General features: G+C 47.5%; 2 protein-coding genes and 1 pseudogene across 2 annotated transcripts; 1 reads left to right on the forward strand and 2 right to left on the reverse strand.

Moving 5' to 3' along the window:
• The first annotated feature begins 2,867 nt into the window (after window positions 1-2,867).
• On the forward strand, window positions 2,868-7,288 carry LOC119318346 (GPI transamidase component PIG-T-like). Its single transcript, XM_037592891.1, has 5 exons — window positions 2,868-3,162; window positions 4,154-5,338; window positions 5,541-5,690; window positions 5,772-5,952; window positions 6,989-7,288. The coding sequence occupies exons 1-5, from the start codon at window positions 2,926-2,928 to the stop codon at window positions 7,156-7,158; spliced, it is 1,923 nt and encodes a 640-aa protein (XP_037448788.1). The 5' UTR covers window positions 2,868-2,925; the 3' UTR covers window positions 7,159-7,288.
• Window positions 7,289-8,619: 1,331 nt separating this feature from the next.
• Window positions 8,620-10,436, reverse strand: LOC119318348 (annotated as a pseudogene).
• Window positions 10,437-12,705: 2,269 nt separating this feature from the next.
• LOC119318349 (7-deoxyloganetin glucosyltransferase-like) lies at window positions 12,706-14,493 on the reverse strand. The gene has a single exon (XM_037592892.1). The coding sequence runs from the start codon at window positions 14,358-14,360 to the stop codon at window positions 12,882-12,884; it is 1,479 nt and encodes a 492-aa protein (XP_037448789.1). The 5' UTR covers window positions 14,361-14,493; the 3' UTR covers window positions 12,706-12,881.
• Window positions 14,494-19,456: the final 4,963 nt, after the last annotated feature.

Genomic DNA, 19,456 nt, shown 5'->3' on the forward strand with positions numbered 1-19,456 from the left:
CACCTACTAACAGCCTTGTCTAATCGATCTTTTTTTTTTGCGAAACAAGAGCTATCATTAAACAGTAGCATTACAATCATTCTGCAGGCATTCAACTAGAAACCTAGGAACAAAGTTGATCCATAAACATCTCCTTCTAATCGAAGAAGCCTGCTTAGCACAAAGATGTGCCCCTTCATTAGCTCCACGCCCAATAAAGTTCAGTTGGAAAAATTCCAAGTAATCGACCTTTGGTTACGTATAATACAGGTCGAACAACCAGTCAGATGATGGATGGCAGCAAGATACAAATGTGCATATGCCCGGAGATCCCTTCATGCGAGTGGTTATGGAGGTTGACTGCAAGGAGGTAGTTGATCTGTGGGTTTCTCGCACTTTTTCGCGCTCGACGGTAGCGCCAGTTCTATTGGAGATAGAAGGACTAGCTTTATCTTTTCAGTCTTTTGTTATTCAATTTGTTTCAAGAAAAGCCAATGCTCCAGCCCTCCTTTGTGCCAAGTTTGCTTGCACATTAGGGGTTACCAGCTGTTGGATGGACTCCCCTCCTAGTTTTCTCATGACTAACGTTATGGCTGATCATGCAGAAGCTAGAGATGATTGAATAAAGTTCTCATTTCCCCGCAAAAAAAAAAATGCCCGGAGATCCCTTCGCCCAGCTGCCCGAATAATCTGTGCTACTGTTGTTCGCATGTAGCGGGAGAGCCTTGCTTTCCGACGAGACCGCAGTGCGTGGTGGGCTGTGGCTGCCAGCCCCCTGCCTCCGCGCTCCCCTGAGCCCTGACGCCTTGGCATGGCCATGGGCAATGTGTTTTTTTCGGAATGTTGTATGTCATGCCCATCATGATTCGAAATAAAAACGACGAGACGTAATAATCCTTATGCAGTTGCTTGGAAGTGTTCATTTCACTGAGGGCTCGTTTGGTGCACAGAGGAAACTCCGGGATCCCCGTCCAATCCCCGGAAAGAAAAGGCACGTGATATACTCACCCTGGGAATTCTGTTGGTCAATTTGATTGTGGCCCGTGACAGGAATCTAGGCTCACTCCTGTTGAATCCCCTAGAAGGAAAAAACCTGGTAACTATTCGTTGAGATGAGTTCCCCGTCTCTCTCTTGCTGACTTTTGTTCGCAGACGCTGTCACCGCTCTCCTTGGCTTCGTTCTCGCTGCTGCATCGCTCTCCTCACCATTCGCTCCTCCCAAATGGTTTTCCCCTGAGTTTCTGTTTTGCTATGAATATTCCACCCAGGGCAACTCTTTCCAGGGAACACCTCCTCTTGCGGCCAAATAAGGCCTAAGCCTAAGTAATTCAATCTCTACTACATAAAAAAACGTAAAAGAATGTAAGGTTCACATTTCACCTCTTTTTCGTCCAATCTTCCTTATATACGCCCTACTCTTTTCTTCTCTTTGATTTTTTCCTCCATCTCCGATTTTTCTCCCATCAATTCTCCCTAAAATAGAATCAAATGTCTCATATTTTATTAACTTACCAAAGAACACATTTTTTGTTTGATAAGTCATTAAATTCTTACCAAATAAGTGCTTAACAATAAAATGGCAGGCAAATAATGACAATTGCATACAAAAACTTGCTAAGCTTTTAGTGCATCAATAGTCACGAGCTAATCTACTAGAATATTTATACTCCTGTTGCAACCCACGAGCAATTGTCTAGTAAAACTAAAAAGGAGAAAGAAAATGACAAAGAAAATTTCGGCGCGAATCTTCACATAAAATCAATGACATATGACTTAGATGCGCAATATTTAGAGCACATCTAGATGTGCTTTACCAAAACAATTTTTCTAGTGTATCATTTTCGGAAGTGTTTGCCGATGGCGATTAGGCTCGGATGTTTTGCTAAAGTGGAAAAACTCAGGTTGGGCCCATTTAAAATTAGGAAAATTAATAATGGGAGGCTAGGCCACCATCAAGTGGATGTATAGTCCCACTGAACGATATTTTCGTGTCACAGGGGAGACTGGAGGTTTAATTTCTATGTATTATAAACAACTAGATAATTATCCATGTTTTGCAACATGAGTAGCAAGTTAGCCATATAAATGTGATTGTGTTAAAAAATAATTTTATTTGGTAAACTCTTTGTTGGCAAATATGTATTCACTTAAAAAACAAAAAAACCTGGTAAGTCAGTAAGAGGTGGGGTAACTGACGCGGTTCCATAGAAAACCGGTGAAAAACCAGAGATAGGAGAACAAAAATCAAAACGGAATGAGAGAGGAAAGACAATACATAAAATTTGACGATGGAGGACCAGACGATAGAAACTTACAAATATAATAATTTTATACTTGATATAAGTTTGTCCCTTAGGGTCTAAACTATGTGGGAAATTTCCGAAACAAAAATGAACTCATATAAAAAGTAAAACATGCAACGATTATGCAGTGGGAAATTCCACTTAAAATGCACTAATACACGTCACATAGGAGTAATATATGGAGATTCTCACGACTAACAAATCTAACATCTACGACATTTTTTATGGTATGGACACACACATTTCGGCATTCGCAACAAAAGATTAGTGTTAGTTCAGTCCTTTCAAATTTCGACCTTCATTTTTTTGTGAAAACTACCTTGACATGATCGGAATCACTAGTCTTTCTTTTTTACATACAAGATCGAAATCCCTAGGTTATTTTTAGCATTATTAGACCGAAATCACTATTTTTTTTTTTGAGAAAGGATCGAAATCACTAGTTAAGGCAAAGCTATGGGCTCAGAAATTTGAGAAGTACCAAGCTGGGCCACGCCAGGGCCGTAGCTCAAGTTGCCCATCGTGTCCAATACAGCCCAAGTGCGAATGCTTCTCCGACGAACTGACGAAGTGGCAAGTGGCCCCAGCGCCGCCGCGACCCCACCCCGGGAAAACGGCGACGGCCAGCCCCGCGCCGGCGTTGATGTCGCCGCTGTCACCCGCACGGCGGCTGTCGGTCCTCTCTCTCCTTCTCCTCCTACTCATCCTAACCGCGGCGTCATCTGCGGCGGCGGCGGAGGAGGAGTTCACGGAGGAGCTGCTCCTGCGGCCGCTCCCCGACCGCAAGGCGCTGGCCCACTTCCACTTCCGCTCCTCCAAGCCTCCCACCGCCGCCTCCGGCCGCCACCACCACCTCTTTCCGAAGGCCATCTCCCAGCTGGTACGCACGCCCTCCTCAAACACAGACCCCTCCTCTCTCGCTACACGGTTCTTAGGGTTCGTCGTTAAAATTGCCCCGGGCTCGCGTTGATTGGCCGATAAGAGCGCCAGTTTAGCCATCTAATTTGAATAATCTGTCACTCCGCTGAACGCAAAGTTGAGTTCAACAGCTGCTTGTTAGTTTTTGCAGTAGATGAATCCATTGTAGCAGTTGAGTCTTGTTTGTAGAGCCAAAGGGCCTTGACCCCTATTCCATTACTGAGAATGAAACAACAGTATCTCAGCGTTTACAGCATCGTTTCTGACCGTCTGATGATTCAGAGAGTTAAGGCAAAACATCCGCTAGTGCAGTTCCAACCAATATTACCGGACATTTCTCAGCCTACAGCAGAAGAAATATAGCAAAATGATAGTAACAGCTAACTCTAAAAGTCTAAATCAGCAGCATAGAAGAGTGCGGACGACGTGCTCACCTAAGATAGCTTGCACTTTCCGCCACTTCATCGCCATCCGAGACACACCTACTCCGGCATCTTCGACTCCAGCTTCAGTATAGTGTCGTCCCAGGTGCCTTCCATGTGATCTGGGCACAGCGGCCTCCATCTCCTGATCACTCGATACAGTTTTCGGCCACAGAACCTGCATCCCCATCCAAGTAGTTTTGCAGAAGTGAATATCATTATGATGTTTCCAAGTTGTTCCCATCACTGCTGCACATAGCACGTTAATAAAAGTATATTTGGCATTGCTCATCCAGCACGTAGTCACATGTTCAAATTTACATCCATCTCAATTTGCATCAAATCTGATAATTCAGATCACCACATTTTAGATACGACACAACCGACAAGCAAATGGAAAATATCTTATTGTGCTCTTGATTGCTATATGCACTATCTCGGCCATTTCCCTACCTTGTTGTGGTCTAATGCCTTTGAAAAATATTCTGGTCCTCCTGAGCTATCATTAACACCATTCCTTGTCCAAACCAGGTACAAAAATTGCATATTAGTGAATTGGAACTATCTTTCACACAGGGAAGATGGAACTATGAGACATGGGGTGGATTTGATCCACTGTCAACAGATAATGCAAAACCTCCTGGTGTTGAGCTATGGGCAACTTTCGACCTCCCTTTTGCCGATATTGATGCCACATGGAAGAACCTGACGCACACATTGTCAGGCATGTTTTGTGCATCAATCAATTTCTTGGAGTCTTCCACTGCCTTCTCTGCTCCTCGCTGGGGATTTAAATTGAATGAAGGCAAACTCCGATATGGCGCATTGCCTCGTGAAGCTGTTTGCACTGAGAATCTCACGCCCTGGCTGAAACTTCTTCCATGCCGTGACAAAGCTGGCATCACCTCTTTGTTGTACAGGCCTTCAATTTATAAAGGATATTACCATTCCCAAAAGCTGAAGCTAACATCATCCCAAACACGTGGTATTGTTGTTGATCATTCGCTCACAGTTGTGCTGCAACCAAATATGTCTAAGAGTACGCAGCTACATTCTACTGATGGAAAGCTTCAGCCCAGTTGGTCCATGGAACATTTGTTCAACAGGAAATTGTTGGGGAAATGTCTTGTTTCTAAATCCAGCAGGATATTTGTAGAAATCGAGAAAGGTATACTTGTCAAATCTGGACCAGAAGTTTCTTGGAGTAATAAATTCTTTGAACTTTCCACTGCCCCAGACAGGGTGCTCAAAGAATGGGATCACTTGGAAGTTCAATCATCTTCATTGTATGAATATGATCTTAGTAACTACAATGATGATAAGCCTTTGGATGTGGGCATAACTTGGAAGCTTCCCCTCGTATGGTCTTGCTTCCCTGCACCATATAATGCAAGAAGATTTCTTATGGGTAGCGGAAACGAAAGAGGGTCTATTGCTCTGTCATTTTTATCCACTGATCTACATAAGCAATTGCCTGGCAGCTCAAATGATTGTTCGATAAAGGCTGTAGTTCTCCAGATGTTTCCATGGTATGTTAAGGTCTTCTATCACAGCTTACAGATTTTCATTGATGGGAGCAGCAAGGCTGTAACAGAAGTACTTGACATGATCCATGTCACTCCTTCAGAAGACAAACTTTCGCCTGGAACTCTGGAGATGCTGCTAAGATTTCCTTGCAGCATGCAATCAGCTACCTTGATATTGGACTTTGACAAGGTCTGCTCTACTGCTCAGTTACCTGAATATGCCATCCTTTTGGTTAGGACTTAGGACATACATTTTTTCCTGGCATTTTACTACTGCTCATGTCTTTTCTTTGTTTTCCGCCCCTTGTGCATTCTCCATTTATGATATATGCATGCAGAACTAAATATTTCTGTTTGTTTACGACAATTTTAACGAGTATATATATTTTCAGGGGTTCCTACACATAGACGAATATCCTCCTGACGCTAATCAAGGATTTGATATTCCATCAGCTTTGGTTAGCTTTCCTGACTTTAATTCTAGCCGAAGATACCCTGAAATTGACCCAATGTTTGTGTCACCTTTGTTAGAAAATTTTAAGGTAAATATAGTATTTTTTACCATCTTGTGAGTTTTAGATATTCTGCTTTGATTTTCTCATTAAGATATTATTATGCCGCAGGAAGATAATGTTGTGAAATCCTACACAGATGTGCTGCTTGTTCCCTTGACAACTCCTGATTTCAGCATGCCGTATAATGTTATCACCTTCACTTGCACTGTCTTAGCTCTTTATATCGGCTCACTACTTAATGCTTTGAGACGAAGAATTGGTGAGGAAGAGTGCAGATTGAGAAAAGCAGGTAATTATGTACTTGGTTCATGCCTTTTCTTTTACGATGCCTTGAGCTCTTGTGTTACCAAGTAGTAATTTGCATTGTTTTGATGTTCACATGATGAGGTACTGTATGACCCCTTCATTTGGGTCTGAAACGTGAAGTTAGTTGCTCTATTTAGACAGTAGACATTATGGCGTAATGACATGTATTTCGCCTTTATAACTGAAACCTACAAACAACAGCAGCAGCAGCAGCAACAACAACAACAAAGCCTTTCAATCCCAAACAAGTTGGGGTAGTCTAGAGTTGCAACTCATAAGATCTCGAAACCAAGTCATGGTTCTGGCACATGGATAACTATGTTCCTTCAAAACTGAAACCTGATATTGGTAAATTACTATTATAGTTTAAATGTGAAAAGAGATATGAGATATTCTGCGCATTACGATTGCTCATACTATTAACTACTAAAAATAATAATTTATATGCTTATGGCAATCACATTCCTTCCTAGCAATGCGGAGAGTCAGAGAGAAACCATTGATTTCTTTTCTTACATGCATGCTAGCTGCAATCGAATAGTTTTTCCCTGTTAACATGTATCGGAAACAAGGTGTTCTTCTGAGACTGGTTAGATTTAGCGGAAATAGTTCAGTTTGCATGTTATTCTCTTCCATTTAATTGCAGTTGTATTTGCTGGTCTCAGCTGTTCCTATTTCCTCTGATTACACTGGGACATGAACAAACTGCAGAGTTACAGTAGTATATCTGGCCAATAGTTACAATGTTCATATAGTTATGTCGTGGCATTGATCCTTCCACCCAGTTCCTTCTAAGACTGGAGTGATAGTCATAGGGGTGGCTACACTAAAAGTGATTTTTGCTGATACAGTAATGCCACTGAAACTTATTGTACCGACCTTGCACATTTCTGTATGCGCGAGCAACCTCACTTTGATCTTTATTCTTGTATACTCACATCTAAGTTGTTATTTCGCCATTACAAGTGTTGACTTCTCAAATTTGAACAATGTTCTAACTAATCTCAATTCTATGACAGCCGTGAAGCCTGCACTCATTCCTCTGTTGCTAGCTAGGCTAAGGGGTCACAAGGTCGACCCATCAGAGTCAGAATCCTCTCCTGCATCTCCAGTAGGGTTAAAGCTACTAGTCAAGGTTGCACTTGTTGCGGCAGTAGCTGTTGTGTTTCACTATCTGTCAAACAGTTGAGAACACTTTTGAGCTAGTTATAGAGCACGGTGATATATTTTTGTTGATCTTCTGTAGCCTATGGCACTGCCTGTAGAGGTGCTTGCGTCGGGGTCATCTTTTTTGTTTCATTATGGATGCTTAACTGTCCTCTCATTGCAGCCTGCACATCATTTTTTTTACAATAACATGTACAAATATTAGCCAGCAAACGTGCTTACGGCATTCACGAAAATTGGAGACGCAAAACTAGGAGGATCATCAAGCTGGAGCTAGCAGATTCTTGTCTCATGGCCAGTGCTCAAAGATCATTTTGACAAAATCCATTGACACATGATAACTATTCTCATATATTGCTGCCGCTGGGCCTCATGAGTCATGATTATCCACCGTCATGCATGGTGGCGATCACACCCAAGCAATCTGACTGAACATCCAACCGACTACACCTAATCGACAAGGCCAGCTGAACGCCTTGTCTCAATAGTCGCCTTAGCCATCTGGGCATCCAGAAACCTGGACCAACTGACCATTCATAGCAGGTATGAATCGCCCTTCCTCATCTTGCAAGATTGCTAAAAGCAGCATTCATGTTGAGTTTCTGAAAAGTTTGCAGTGGACAAGAACAATCCCCTTCTTTTCAATTTGGATATGCTTCTTCATTGTTCATGCATTAGTTGCTATCCCACACATTGCCATGAATGTTTTGGCACCTTTCCCACCAAATGAACCAACCTGCGGTTGCTGCCGTCTCCTGTAACCTGATTTCGTCGTTCATAGGGGGTCTTCATATCACGTGAGCAAAGCAGATGTAACACCAATTGATCTGCTTTTTTTTTTTTTGGAGATCATCATCAATTGATCTGCTGATACTGGTGCTACTAACCATATTACCCGGGAGCTCAAAAGTTGACCATATTACCAGTTCGACAATGCCAGCAGGTATGAGATTTGTTTATGTTGGGCATTCTATTATTCTTACCCTTGTCACACATCTCCAATTGAAAATGCCCCTCTTCATGTTCATAAGGCCAAAAAGAACTTTGTTTCCATTCGTCGTTTAGCTTTAGATAGCAAATCTTTCTTTGCAATTTCATCCCTTTTCGTAATTGGTAAAGGATCATGTGTCTGGTAGATGTTAGGTTAGGCTGAGTATCTCCTTCATGTTCCTAAGGCCAAATTGAACCTTGTTTCGGTTCATTGTTTAGCTTTAGATTACACACTTTTACTAGCAATTAAGAAGGTGTGAGACCTGAGTTCGAACCGAAGTTTGAACCGGCGCCGGCTAGGAGGCAACACTGCTCTCTGACCACTGGTCAAATATTCTGATAAATGGGACGGTTAATGTTTACATAAGAAACAAAACAGTACAATGCGCGCGCTACAAACTATGAGCAGCTCTCCACACCGTCAAATACTAGGCAAATTCAGAACCACCGAAAATCCCCCTGGACATGGACAGAATGAGAACACGACAATCAGGAACGTGTGATTTCTGCACCCAATTCTTACTTTCCGGCTTGACCCGTCTTGCCTTGCAGAACATGAATTAATCCGTCCAGATTGGCCTCCGAGGGGCCACCTGGCAGCGTCGCCAGCGCGGCCTTCTGCTTCCACTCCGCGGCGCGGTGGCGCATCTCCTCCCCCTTCTCGCCCTCCATGGCCTCATGTATCATCGTCGCCACCTCCGCCCGCCGCACCTCGCCGCCGATCTCCATCCCCACACCCCACTCCGTGCGCTTGTACCAGCAGTTGGTCTGCTGCTCCGCAAAGAAGGGCCAGCTCAGCATCGGCACGCCGGCGCAGAGGCTCTCTAGCGTCGAGTTCCACCTGGAGTGCGTGAGGAACACACCAACGGCCTCATGCTCGATCACGACCTCCTGCGGGCACCACGTCGGGAGAAGACCGCGGCCCTCGATGGCGGCCTGGAACTCCGGCGGGAGCACCGCCGCGTCGCCCTTGACGAGGTCGGGCCGGACGTTCCACAGGAAGGGGTAGCCGCTGTTGGCCAGCCCCCACGCGAACTCCAGCAGCTGCTCGTTCGTCATCACGGTGATGCTGCCGTAGTTCACGTATACGACGGAGCGCGGCGGCCGGGAGTCGAGCCACTCGATGAGGCCATCCTGCTCCTTCCACAGGTTGGACCCGACGCCGACATCGAGAGGGGAGCCCGCGGGGACGAGCCGGCGGACGTGGAGGAGGAGCGGGCCGAGGGTGTAGACGGGCGGGAGGATGGCCTGCATGGCGTCGAGCGCCGGCTTCTCGAGGTCATCGAATGTGTTGATGATGACGGCGTCGGGCAGTGTCAGACGCGCGGACTCACGGATGAGGAAGTTGAGCATGATGTCGTCGCGGTCCGTGGTCCGGATAAAGCTCGGGAAGTCGCGCAGCTGGAAGCCGTTGCACAGGCCCGGCACGCCGTCGACGACCGTGTTCAGGTAGCCGTCCATGAGCTGCGCCTCGTCCTTGAGCGGCACGAGCCCGTCCTCGACAAGCTGCTTGTAGTGGTTATACGCCATGAAGCCGCAGGCGCTGGCCGTCCACAGTGCGGCGCACGGCACGCCGATCTCCTTGGCGGCCTCGTAGGCCCATGACATGACGCCATCGCAGAGGATGCATGTCACAGGCGGCACACCGGAGGCGGGGTTGTTGAGGCGGTTCAGGATGGCGCTGAGGTGGGGAAGGCAGGTTGTCATGGTGGAGCGGCAGAGCGCCGGGATGTCCTGGGTGGCGTCAGGGTCGGACGGCGGGAGGCCGTCGGGGACGGCGGCGAAGTCGAAGCCGGGGCAGGCGGTGAACGCGGCTGTGCCGCGCGACCGGAGGAGGCGGGCATAGTTGAACTCAGTGAGGACGAAGGTGACGTGGAAGCCCCGGGCGTGCAGCAGCTTGGCCACCTTGAGCATGGGCGTGATGTGGCCCTGCGCAGGTACGGGACGCACACCGCGTGCGGCTTCTGCGCCGGATCGGTGGACGCCATGGCCATCATGATCACTCTATCAGTTGCACAAACAAATCACACACTACACACCAGCAAGAGCAAAGTGATCTGTTAATCGGCTTGCTTGCTGCTAACTACTCCGTGGCTGTGATGATAACGGCAGAGTTGAAAGCATACTTATAGGGGCGGCTAAGCTCAACCGTTGGATACGCGATAGTTTATAGATGTTGGATATACTTAACAAGTTACAACTTGGTGTATCGCTTGTGATGTGGGGCCTCCATGTGCGTCGCCATGAGAGGCAGGCCGGCAGGCAAAGTTGACGAAGCTTGTTTTTTGAGAAAACAAAATCTTGATTGGGTGTTGGGTGCAGAGGAATAACGGCAGAGTCCTGCATCGCCAGTAGGGTTAAAGCTACTAGTCAAAGTTGCACTCGGTAGTAGCTGTTCTGTTTCACTATCTGTCAAACAGTTGACAGCACTTTTGAGCTAGTTATAGACCACGGTGATCTCTATATTTTTGTTGATCTTCTGTAGCAAATGGCATTTGCCTGTAGAGGTGCTTGCGTCTGGGTAATCTTTTTATTTCATTATGGATGCTTAACTGTCCTTTCATTGCAGCTTGTACATCATTTTCTTTACAGTAATATGTACTTATATTAGCTAGCAAACATGCTTATGCCATTCACCAAAACCGGAGACACAAAATTAGGAGGATCACCGAGCTGGACCTAGCAGAATCTTGTCTCGGCCAGTGCTCAAAGATCATTTTGACAAAATCCGTCGACATATGATATGATAGCAGTCCTCATATACTGCCGCCGCTGGGCCTCACGATTGTCCACCGTCATACATGGTGGTCATCACATCCAAGCAATCTGATTGAATCATGATCCGATTGCACCCAATCGACAGGGCCAGCTTAAAGTCTCGTCTCAATGCGGTCACCTGAGCCATCTGGGCATCCAGAAGAGGGACCAAATGACCTTTCATAGCAGGTATGAGCTCATCTTGCAAGACTGTTCGTGCTCCTCCTATGTCAAAAGAAACATCCATGTTGAGTTTCAGAAAACCAGGGACCCGAGAATGCCAATATTAGCACGAATCGTACGGAATTTGGAAAAAAACGAAGAATAGATCGCTACCCCTCTTTGTTTAGCATTCAAATCACCCGTTGGCTCCTTCTAGACTGTTCTGCTTCTTCATTGCTCATGTTACATTAGTTCTTAGTATCACACATATCACCTAAGTAGACCGGCTAGGTTTTTGAACCTGCTTGCCATGAACTTGTTGGCGCCTTTCTCACCAAATGTACCAAGCTGCAGTTGCTGTCCTCTCCTGTAACCTGATTTCGTCGTTCATTGGGGCCTTCATATCAGCTGAGCAAAGCAGATGTAACACCAATTGATCTGCTGATATTGGTGCCACTGACCATATTTACCCGGGAGCTCAAAAGCTGACGGTATGGGTCTATGGGATATGTATAGTGTATACCTGGCCATGGGATACCTGGCCCGACCCGACCCGACCTAGCCCAGTCTTGCCCGCAGGCTGGGTCTGGGCCTAGGTTTTGAGCCCAAAGGTCGTGCCGGGTTGGGCTTGGGCCTGCCATATTTGCTATTTAATGAAGATCCCGGGCCTGAGGCCCGACAGGCTTTTGCAGTGATGGGCTGGGTTTGGGCCTGATTTTTTAGGCCTGATGTCTGGGCCGGGCTGGGCCTGAGCCTGTTTTTTTTGCTTCGGGCTTGGTTAGGCCCGGCCCAGTCCGAGGGATGGCCAGGTATAGTATAGTGGCAATGACCAGGTCAACAACGCAACATGTGCAGGTATGAGAATATCACCTTCATGTTCCTAAGGCCAAAGGGAATAGTCCGAGGGATTGCGTCGGTCATTCTATTATTCCTACCCCTGTTACAAATCTCCAGTTGAAATATCACCTTCATGTTCCTAAGGCCAAAGGGAACCTTGTTCCTGTTCATCGTTTAGATTTACTAGATAGCAAAGCTTTCTTTGCAATTTCATCCCATTTCCTAGTCGGTAAAGGATCATGTGACTGCAAAAAAATCGTCATCGAGGTAGATGTTACGCACGGTAGGCCGTATCACTTGTTGGCTGTCGCCCAGTCATTCTTCTAGAAGATTGGCGTTTGGCGCGTTCAAGCCCTCGACTTCCCATTGGCACTGGTCGCTAGGCCATCTCCCTTCGCCGTTCAACACGGTCTTAGTTAAAAATAGTCTCCTTTCTCAAAAAAAAAAGAAAAAAGAAAGTTAAAAATAGTCTCGAGTTTTATAGTTTGTGATGCATGTCAAACAATCCCGTAACTTGCGTCCGTAGTGGGATTTCCGTAAGTCTAGCATTTTTGGCCAATACTGGACGCCGGTGTTTGTGTCTTTGATTTTTGACACCCATGTCCCCCGCGGCCGATGCGGTCGAGTCCTCATCATATGGCGAGTCAAGCTCCAAACTCATGTACATTGAGAATCTAAGTTTTGAATTTGCGCGGAGAATCTAGCCGGCACGCTTTTTTCACATCCACATGAGCTGGTGTTGCTTTCTGGCGGCCTATTCGTCCAGTTTATGATGCGGATGTTTTGAGGAACCAATCGGTGCAGCAGGGTATAGTGCAGGGCAAATATTCTGACAAATGGAGTGATTTTATGTTGACGTAACAAACAAAACAGAACAATGCGTGCGCTACAAACTGAGAGCAGCTCTCCACATCTATCATCAAATAGTAGTACGTACTACTAGGCAAATTCAGAACACGATTGAAATCAGGGACGTGCGATTTCTGCACGCACCAATTCTTACTTTCCGGCTTGACCCGTCTTGCCTTGCAGCACATGAATTAATCCGTCCAGATTGGTCTCTGAGGGGCCACCTGGCAGGGTCGCCTGCGCGGCCTTCTGCTTCCACTCCGCGGCGCGGTGGCGCATCTCCTCCCCCTTCTCGCCCTCCATGGCCTCCCGTATCATCGCCGCCACCTCCGCCCGCCGCACCTCGCCGCCGATCTCCATCCCCACGCCCCACTCGGTGCGCTTGTACCGGCAGTTGGTCTGCTGCTCGGCGAAGAAGGGCCAGCTCAGCATCGGCACGCCGGCGCAGAGGCTCTCCAGCGTCGAGTTCCACCCGGAGTGCGTGAGGAACACGCCCACGGCCTCATGCTCGATCACAACCTCCTGGGGGCACCATGTCGTGAGAAGGCCGCGGCCCTCGATGGCGGCCTGGAACTCCGGCGGGAGCACCGCCGCGTCGCCCTTGACGAGGTCGGGCCGGACGTTCCACAGGAAGGGGTAGCCGCTGTTGGCCAGCCCCCACGCGAACTCCAGCAGCTGCTCGTTCGTCATCACGGTGATGCTGCCGTAGTTCACGTATACGACGGAGCGCGGTGGCCGGGCGTCGAGCCACTCGATGAGGCCGTCCTGCTCCTTCCACAGGTTGGACCTGACGCCGACGTCGAGAGGGGAGCCCGCGGGGACGAGCCGGCGGACGTGGAGGAGGAGCGGGCCGAGGGTGTAGACGGGCGGGAGGATGGCTCGCATGGCGTCGAGCGCCGGCTTCTCGAGGTCGTCGAAGGAGTTGATGATGACGGCGTCGGGAAGCGACATGCGGCCGGACTCACGGATGAGGAAATTTAGCAGGATGTCATCGCGGTCCGTCGTCCGGATGAAGTTCGGGAAGTCGCGCAGCTGGAAGCCGTCGCACAGGCCCGGCACGCCGTCGACGACCGTGTCCAGGTACCCGTCCATGAGCTGTGCCTCGTCCTTGAGCGGCACGAGCCCGTCCTCGACAAGTTGCTTGTAGTGGTTGTACGCCATGAAGCCGCATGCGCTGGCCGTCCAGAGCCCGGCGCACGGCACGCCGATCTCCCTGGCGGCGTCGTAGGCGAAGGACATGACGCCATCACAAAGGATGCACGTCACCGGCGGCACGCCGGAGGCGGGGCCGTTGAGGCGGGCCAGGATGGCGTTGAGGTGGGGAAGGCAGGTGGTCATGGTGGAGCGGCAGAGCGCGGGGATGTCCTGGGTGGCGTCGGGGTCGGACGGCGGGAGGCCATCGGGGATGGCGGTGAAGTCGAAGCCGGGGCAGGCATCAAACACGGCCTGGCCGCACGATCGGAGGAGGCGCGCGTAGTTGAACTCGGTGAGGACGAAGGTGACGTGGAAGCCCCGGGCGTGCAGCAGCTTGGCCACCTTGAGCATGGGCGTGATGTGGCCCTGCGCCGGGTACGGGACGCACATCGCGTGCGGCTTCTGCGCCGGATCGCTGGACGCCATGGCCACCATGATCACTCGATCGATCAGTGCCACACCAGCAAGAGCAAAGTGATCTGCCAATCGGCTTGCTGCCAACTACTCCGTGGCAGTGATGTGAACAGTAGAGTTGAACGCATACTTATAGGAGGAGTTAAGCTCAGCCCGTTGGATATACTCCTAGTACTTAACAAGTTCTTGCATCGCTTGTGATGCGGGGCCTCCATGTGCGTCGCCATGAGAGGCACAATAGGCCGGCAGGCAAAGTTGACGCAGCTTGTTTCTTGAGAAAACAAAATCTTGATTGGGTGTTGGGCTTCCTGATCTTCGGGGCACGGAGTGCATGGCCTGTTGATTGTTTTATATGGCGGCTCACGGAGCGCATGGCCGGTTATTTATGCTGGTCGCCACATGATTCGATGCTCTCGATCGGAATCGGATCCGCCGGATGCGCGGCGATGGGATTTTGCCGGTGCGCCGTGCTGTCTTGGTCTGGCCCAAGCCGTTGAGCCCGGGCAACTTGCAAGTACAGTAACCGGCTCCCACTGCAAGGCCACATGGTGCGCGCAAAGCTCTTAGCTCACGCCTGGGGTTAGGATTCGCCAAGGATTCAGACCCTTGGAAACAGCTGGATTTTGGGGATATTAAGAACTGAAATGTGTTATTAGTCCATTAACTTGAATTGATTACACGCTTTAGGCCAACAATTCATGAATTGATCGATTTAGGTCATAAACTCGCTAATTTGATCAAATAAGGCTAAAATCGATTCTCAGGGGGAGGAGGGGTGATCGGCTACGTGGCTGCTGTGTTTTGATTTTCGGTTTGAGCTTTTTTTCGCCCAAGGCCGAGATGGCCGAATTTTGGCCATTTTTAAAAATTTCGGCTGAAATTTGACCAAATTTTGACTGCAATTTGACTTAAATTTGACCAAATTTTGCCAAATTTGAGCAATTTCGGCCTAAATATACTTTTCGCCCTAGGCTGAGATGGCCGAAATTCGGCCGAAATCCACTTTTTTCGGCCGAAAATCAAAACACAGCGTGGCTGCCATGTCAGTGTTCCTTGGACCACGAGCGAACTAACTTTTTTTTGCATGGATCTGTTTGCAAACTGACCAGGTTTCCCTCGACCTGTGGATGGGTGGTTAGAGGGAATGTGGTATCTCCAGCACATAAGAGTTTAAATCCTGGTGCTCGCATTTATTCCTGAATTTATTTCAGAATTTCCGGCGATGCGCATTTAGTGGGAGGAGACGTCGAGGTGCGTACGGTGACTTCGTAAATTTCAAGATGATATGCCAGCTCAGTCTTTCAGAGGTGCTCATAGGGGTAGAGTGTGCGTGCGTTCATAGGGATGAGTGTATGCGCGTGTATATGAGCGCTTGTGTCTGTACTGGTGTTTTTTTTAAGATATAAAGGAAAAAAATACGTATTGCATGGGACTCAAACGGTCAAACCCACAAACTTTGGAGTTAGCAATCAGCTTGCCAACCACTAGAACACTAACTGATTCATGTGCTAACATGCAGCCAACTCCATATATGCATTTCACTCTTTTTATTTAAGTACCTTGAGTTGTCCCATGGTGCAACTTGCGTTGCTAATTGGTCAATACATATATGGCATCCACTGAGAGCATATGGAGAGTAGACTTTGACGGAGTCTGGTGTTAACTTGTGGCAACGTCCAGCGCAGAATCATGAGATCCCACCCGATTGATTTACTTCTATGGCGCCTCCATGGCCATGCAGAGACGCCCAGAACTTAGGGCACTCCTAGAGTTGGTCAAACTTAAGCAAGTTTGATTTTGGACAAACCTAGAACTGTAATCATTTTGGAACGAAGGGAGCATGATACTACTACCCACTGCGAGATTAGTGATGACTAATTTATATTCCTGGGGCTGAAAATCCTAGATTAACATCTCTTTGTGCAGCTCAGGCAACGTCAGTCGATGCACTTGCGTTCTTCCCTTTCTAAAGGTGTTTGCTCGAGGCGGTGATAACTTTGGGGCTGACCTCTTGACTAATTCAGCAACATCGACGTATGAGTGGTGATCGCTTGTTAAATGTGTTGCCCTGTTATGCTATTGTTTTGATGGATTGATCCCTGACAAATAGGCTTTTGGCATAGATGATGGAGATATTGGCAGTCCCAACGACAAAGCCGAATATGGAGAGATCGGTGGCCTTGCTCTTCTTCTTATGAAAGAAAAGAAAATTCACATTATATTTTTGTTGCTGGATTGCATGCTTACGTGTTTGTGAGATAGATCAAAATCATTTTTAGCAAAGATTAAAGCCATTTCTAAATTTGTCATTCTTTACAGGAGGAGATCTACACCATGAGGAATACAAGATCACTTGTACGTATCTACAGTCTACTCCTATTTGCAGGCTACATGTACTCTCGGGCTCTTGGCGTTGTCTTCATTTCAATCACCGTGGGAGTTGAATCTTTCCAAGAGTACATCATGAATCAACGTGTCCAAACTAACCTCCACGGGTCTGCTTGGCAGTGTCGCCCGCACGGCCCTTTTACTTCCACTCCGTCGCACACTTCCTCATCTCCCGCCCTCTCTTCCTCTCCATCACCTCCCGTATCATGGCTGTGAGCTCTACCCCTTTCATCTGGTCGCCGATCTCCATCCTATTCCCCCAATCGGTGCACTTGTTCCAGCAGTTGGGTTGTTGCCCCACGAAGAACGGTCAGCTCGGCATTGGCACGCCCACGCAGACACTCTCCGAGCCGAGTTCCACTTCCAGCGGGGTGCGTCAAGAAAAACCCCACCGCCTCGTGCGCAATCGCCTTCTCTTGCGAGCAACATGTTGTCAGCATAGAGCGACCGCTTGGCCGAAAGGAATTCGGGCTGTAGCACGGCTAGGTCGCCCTTAACAAGGTCCGGACGGATATTCCATATGAACGGGTGGTTGCTGTTGGCAAGCCCCCACATGAACTCGAGAAGCTCCGCGTTCGTCATGATAGTGATGTTGCCGTAGTTGACGTATACGACGGAACTGCCTCCACTCCAGGAGGCCGTCCTGCTCCCTCCAAAGGTTGCACCCAAGGCCGTCGAGGAAGGTACTACGAGGCTAGCGTAGCGATGGAGCGGGCCAACTGTGTATATCATCCAGGATTGGCCCCTCGAGTTCATCTAAGGTGTTGAGCAACACTTCGGTTGGGATTGATAACCATTCAGCCATGTACATGATGAAGTTTAGCAGCACGTCCTCGCGGTCTATCGTACATATGAAGTTGGGGAAGTCGCGCAAGCACATGCCATTACACATGCATGCTCTGCACGCCGTGCACCACGGTGTCGAGGTATTCCTTGTCTGTGACTTGTTTACTACTCCTTTGGATGGGAATGTAAGTTGGGAGTTGGGCATAGGAATTTAGGTCATCGATTGAACTAGCTCAACATGTATAGTATGTCGAAAGAAAATGTATTTAGAAAGTTCATTCAAAGAAGAATCTAGCTAGGGATGTGATTTTTATGGCGTACAACTTATGTTTCGCTAGTCAAATCAAGGACCTAGAAACCCGACTTATTTCCCATTCGAAGGAACAGCATGCAGTATCGACGAAGCCAACTAAAATGCGGTCGACGCTTGGTCATTTGCTTCATGAGAACTGTTTTTAGGGAATATATATGCACAGATATCAGTAAGATATATCTTTTCACTTTTATTAGGTCACATAAAAGTTGAAAACCGTAGCCTAACTTCTGAATTATTTTGCAGTACTGCGTTGGTCGTTCCTTACCTTTCCCGCTAGAGTGCTAGTTACTTAAACGATGTTACACGTATACATTTTTTTCTGGAGTGGAGGGATACGTTACACGTACAATTAATATGGAAAGACGCTGTGGTTTCTGTACTACCAACAAGGTTAAGGGCCTGTTCGGTTTCTCTCCACTCCCGCGACTCAGCTCCCGGAGCGGAACAAGCTGCTGCAGCTTTTTGTGGAGCAGCTCAAACCGAGCTCCGCAGCTCCGCAGAGTTGAGCGGAGTGGAGAGAAACCGAACGGCGCCTAAATATAACATGTAAGCGAATTATATCAGCTGGAAAATGAAGCGGAACTGCTCCTCAAAACCAGTCGTAAGCAACAGTAGCAGAACTAAAAGGAGCTAGGACAAGCAAATGAAGTTTGAACTACAAGAACGTCTTGTATTATAGTATAGAGGTAGTAATACTGTAGCTACAGCCTACACTGAGGGCTAAAACATCGCCACTTTTGCATCCGACGTCGGAAGAAGCTTGGCTCATGATTCTCAGAAGAAAAAAAAACACATCTGTACATGCAGGCTTATATATAACGCACGGTTTGCACACCTGCCCAGGCAAAGGGGAGCATTGCTTCATTGCTTGATATATATGCCATAAAAAAACAGAAGAACAGCCGGTCTAAGTGAACTAGCCAAATATAGGTGCAGTGCAACAGCCATCCATGCATTACAAAATAAGCCCCTGTATGCAGATTATGCCCTGCAATTCAATCCAATGAGAAGCCACTGCTGTTAGACGTAATTGAAACATCTACCTTTGAGACCTACAAAACAAAAGGTTACTATGATGAAAAAGCGGGCGTGCAGTTTGGTTCAAATGTTAGTCCAAAAAATGAGCAAAACTACACTAACATGTTAAGCTGAAGTTCTGTAACCAAGGAATGTAGTTCAAGAACAGACACTTTACTGGGCACAAGCGTTGGCATGTCATATGGATGTGTAGATGTTAAGTCACAAGTATTGAGCATTCGCCTATCAGTTTGCATGGTATGCAAGACAGCAGAAATATAATGTAGCTTCAGTGAGTTTTGATTTATTAGTAGTACAACTAAGACGTCATAATCCAACAGGTTTAAGTGGTGTCTTTTTCTCAGTCTCATAGATCAGGTAATTATGGAAAAGATCAACTTCCCACGGCAGCAATATGTTTAGTTTCTAGTCAATCTAATTATATGATATCCTTAAATAAACTTAAATCTTATATTATCGTTGCATGTACGTTACAATCATGAGAAAAAAAATTACCCGATACGGTTGTGTGCCATGTCATGCTAGCAGCACCTTTTAGCAAAACTGGCACTTCGCACCATTCTTAGGCATAACATGGGAGGCCACACCA

The sequence above is a fragment of the Triticum dicoccoides genome, chromosome 6A (genome assembly GCF_002162155.2).
Source record: "Triticum dicoccoides isolate Atlit2015 ecotype Zavitan chromosome 6A, WEW_v2.0, whole genome shotgun sequence".
Classification (NCBI taxonomy): Eukaryota; Viridiplantae; Streptophyta; class Magnoliopsida; order Poales; family Poaceae; genus Triticum; species Triticum dicoccoides.

Excerpts from the sequence above, each read along its gene's own strand:
- LOC119318349 (XM_037592892.1), bottom strand. The coding sequence starts at position 14,360 with ATGGTGGCCATGGCGTCCAGCGATCCGGCGCAGAAGCCGCACGCGATG.
- LOC119318346 (XM_037592891.1), top strand. The coding sequence starts at position 2,926 with ATGTCGCCGCTGTCACCCGCACGGCGGCTGTCGGTCCTCTCTCTCCTT. Across the intron at positions 3,163-4,153 it reads CGAAGGCCATCTCCCAGCTG|GTACAAAAATTGCATATTAG; the intron begins GTACGCACGCCC and ends TGTCCAAACCAG. Across the intron at positions 5,953-6,988 it reads GTGCAGATTGAGAAAAGCAG|CCGTGAAGCCTGCACTCATT; the intron begins GTAATTATGTAC and ends ATTCTATGACAG.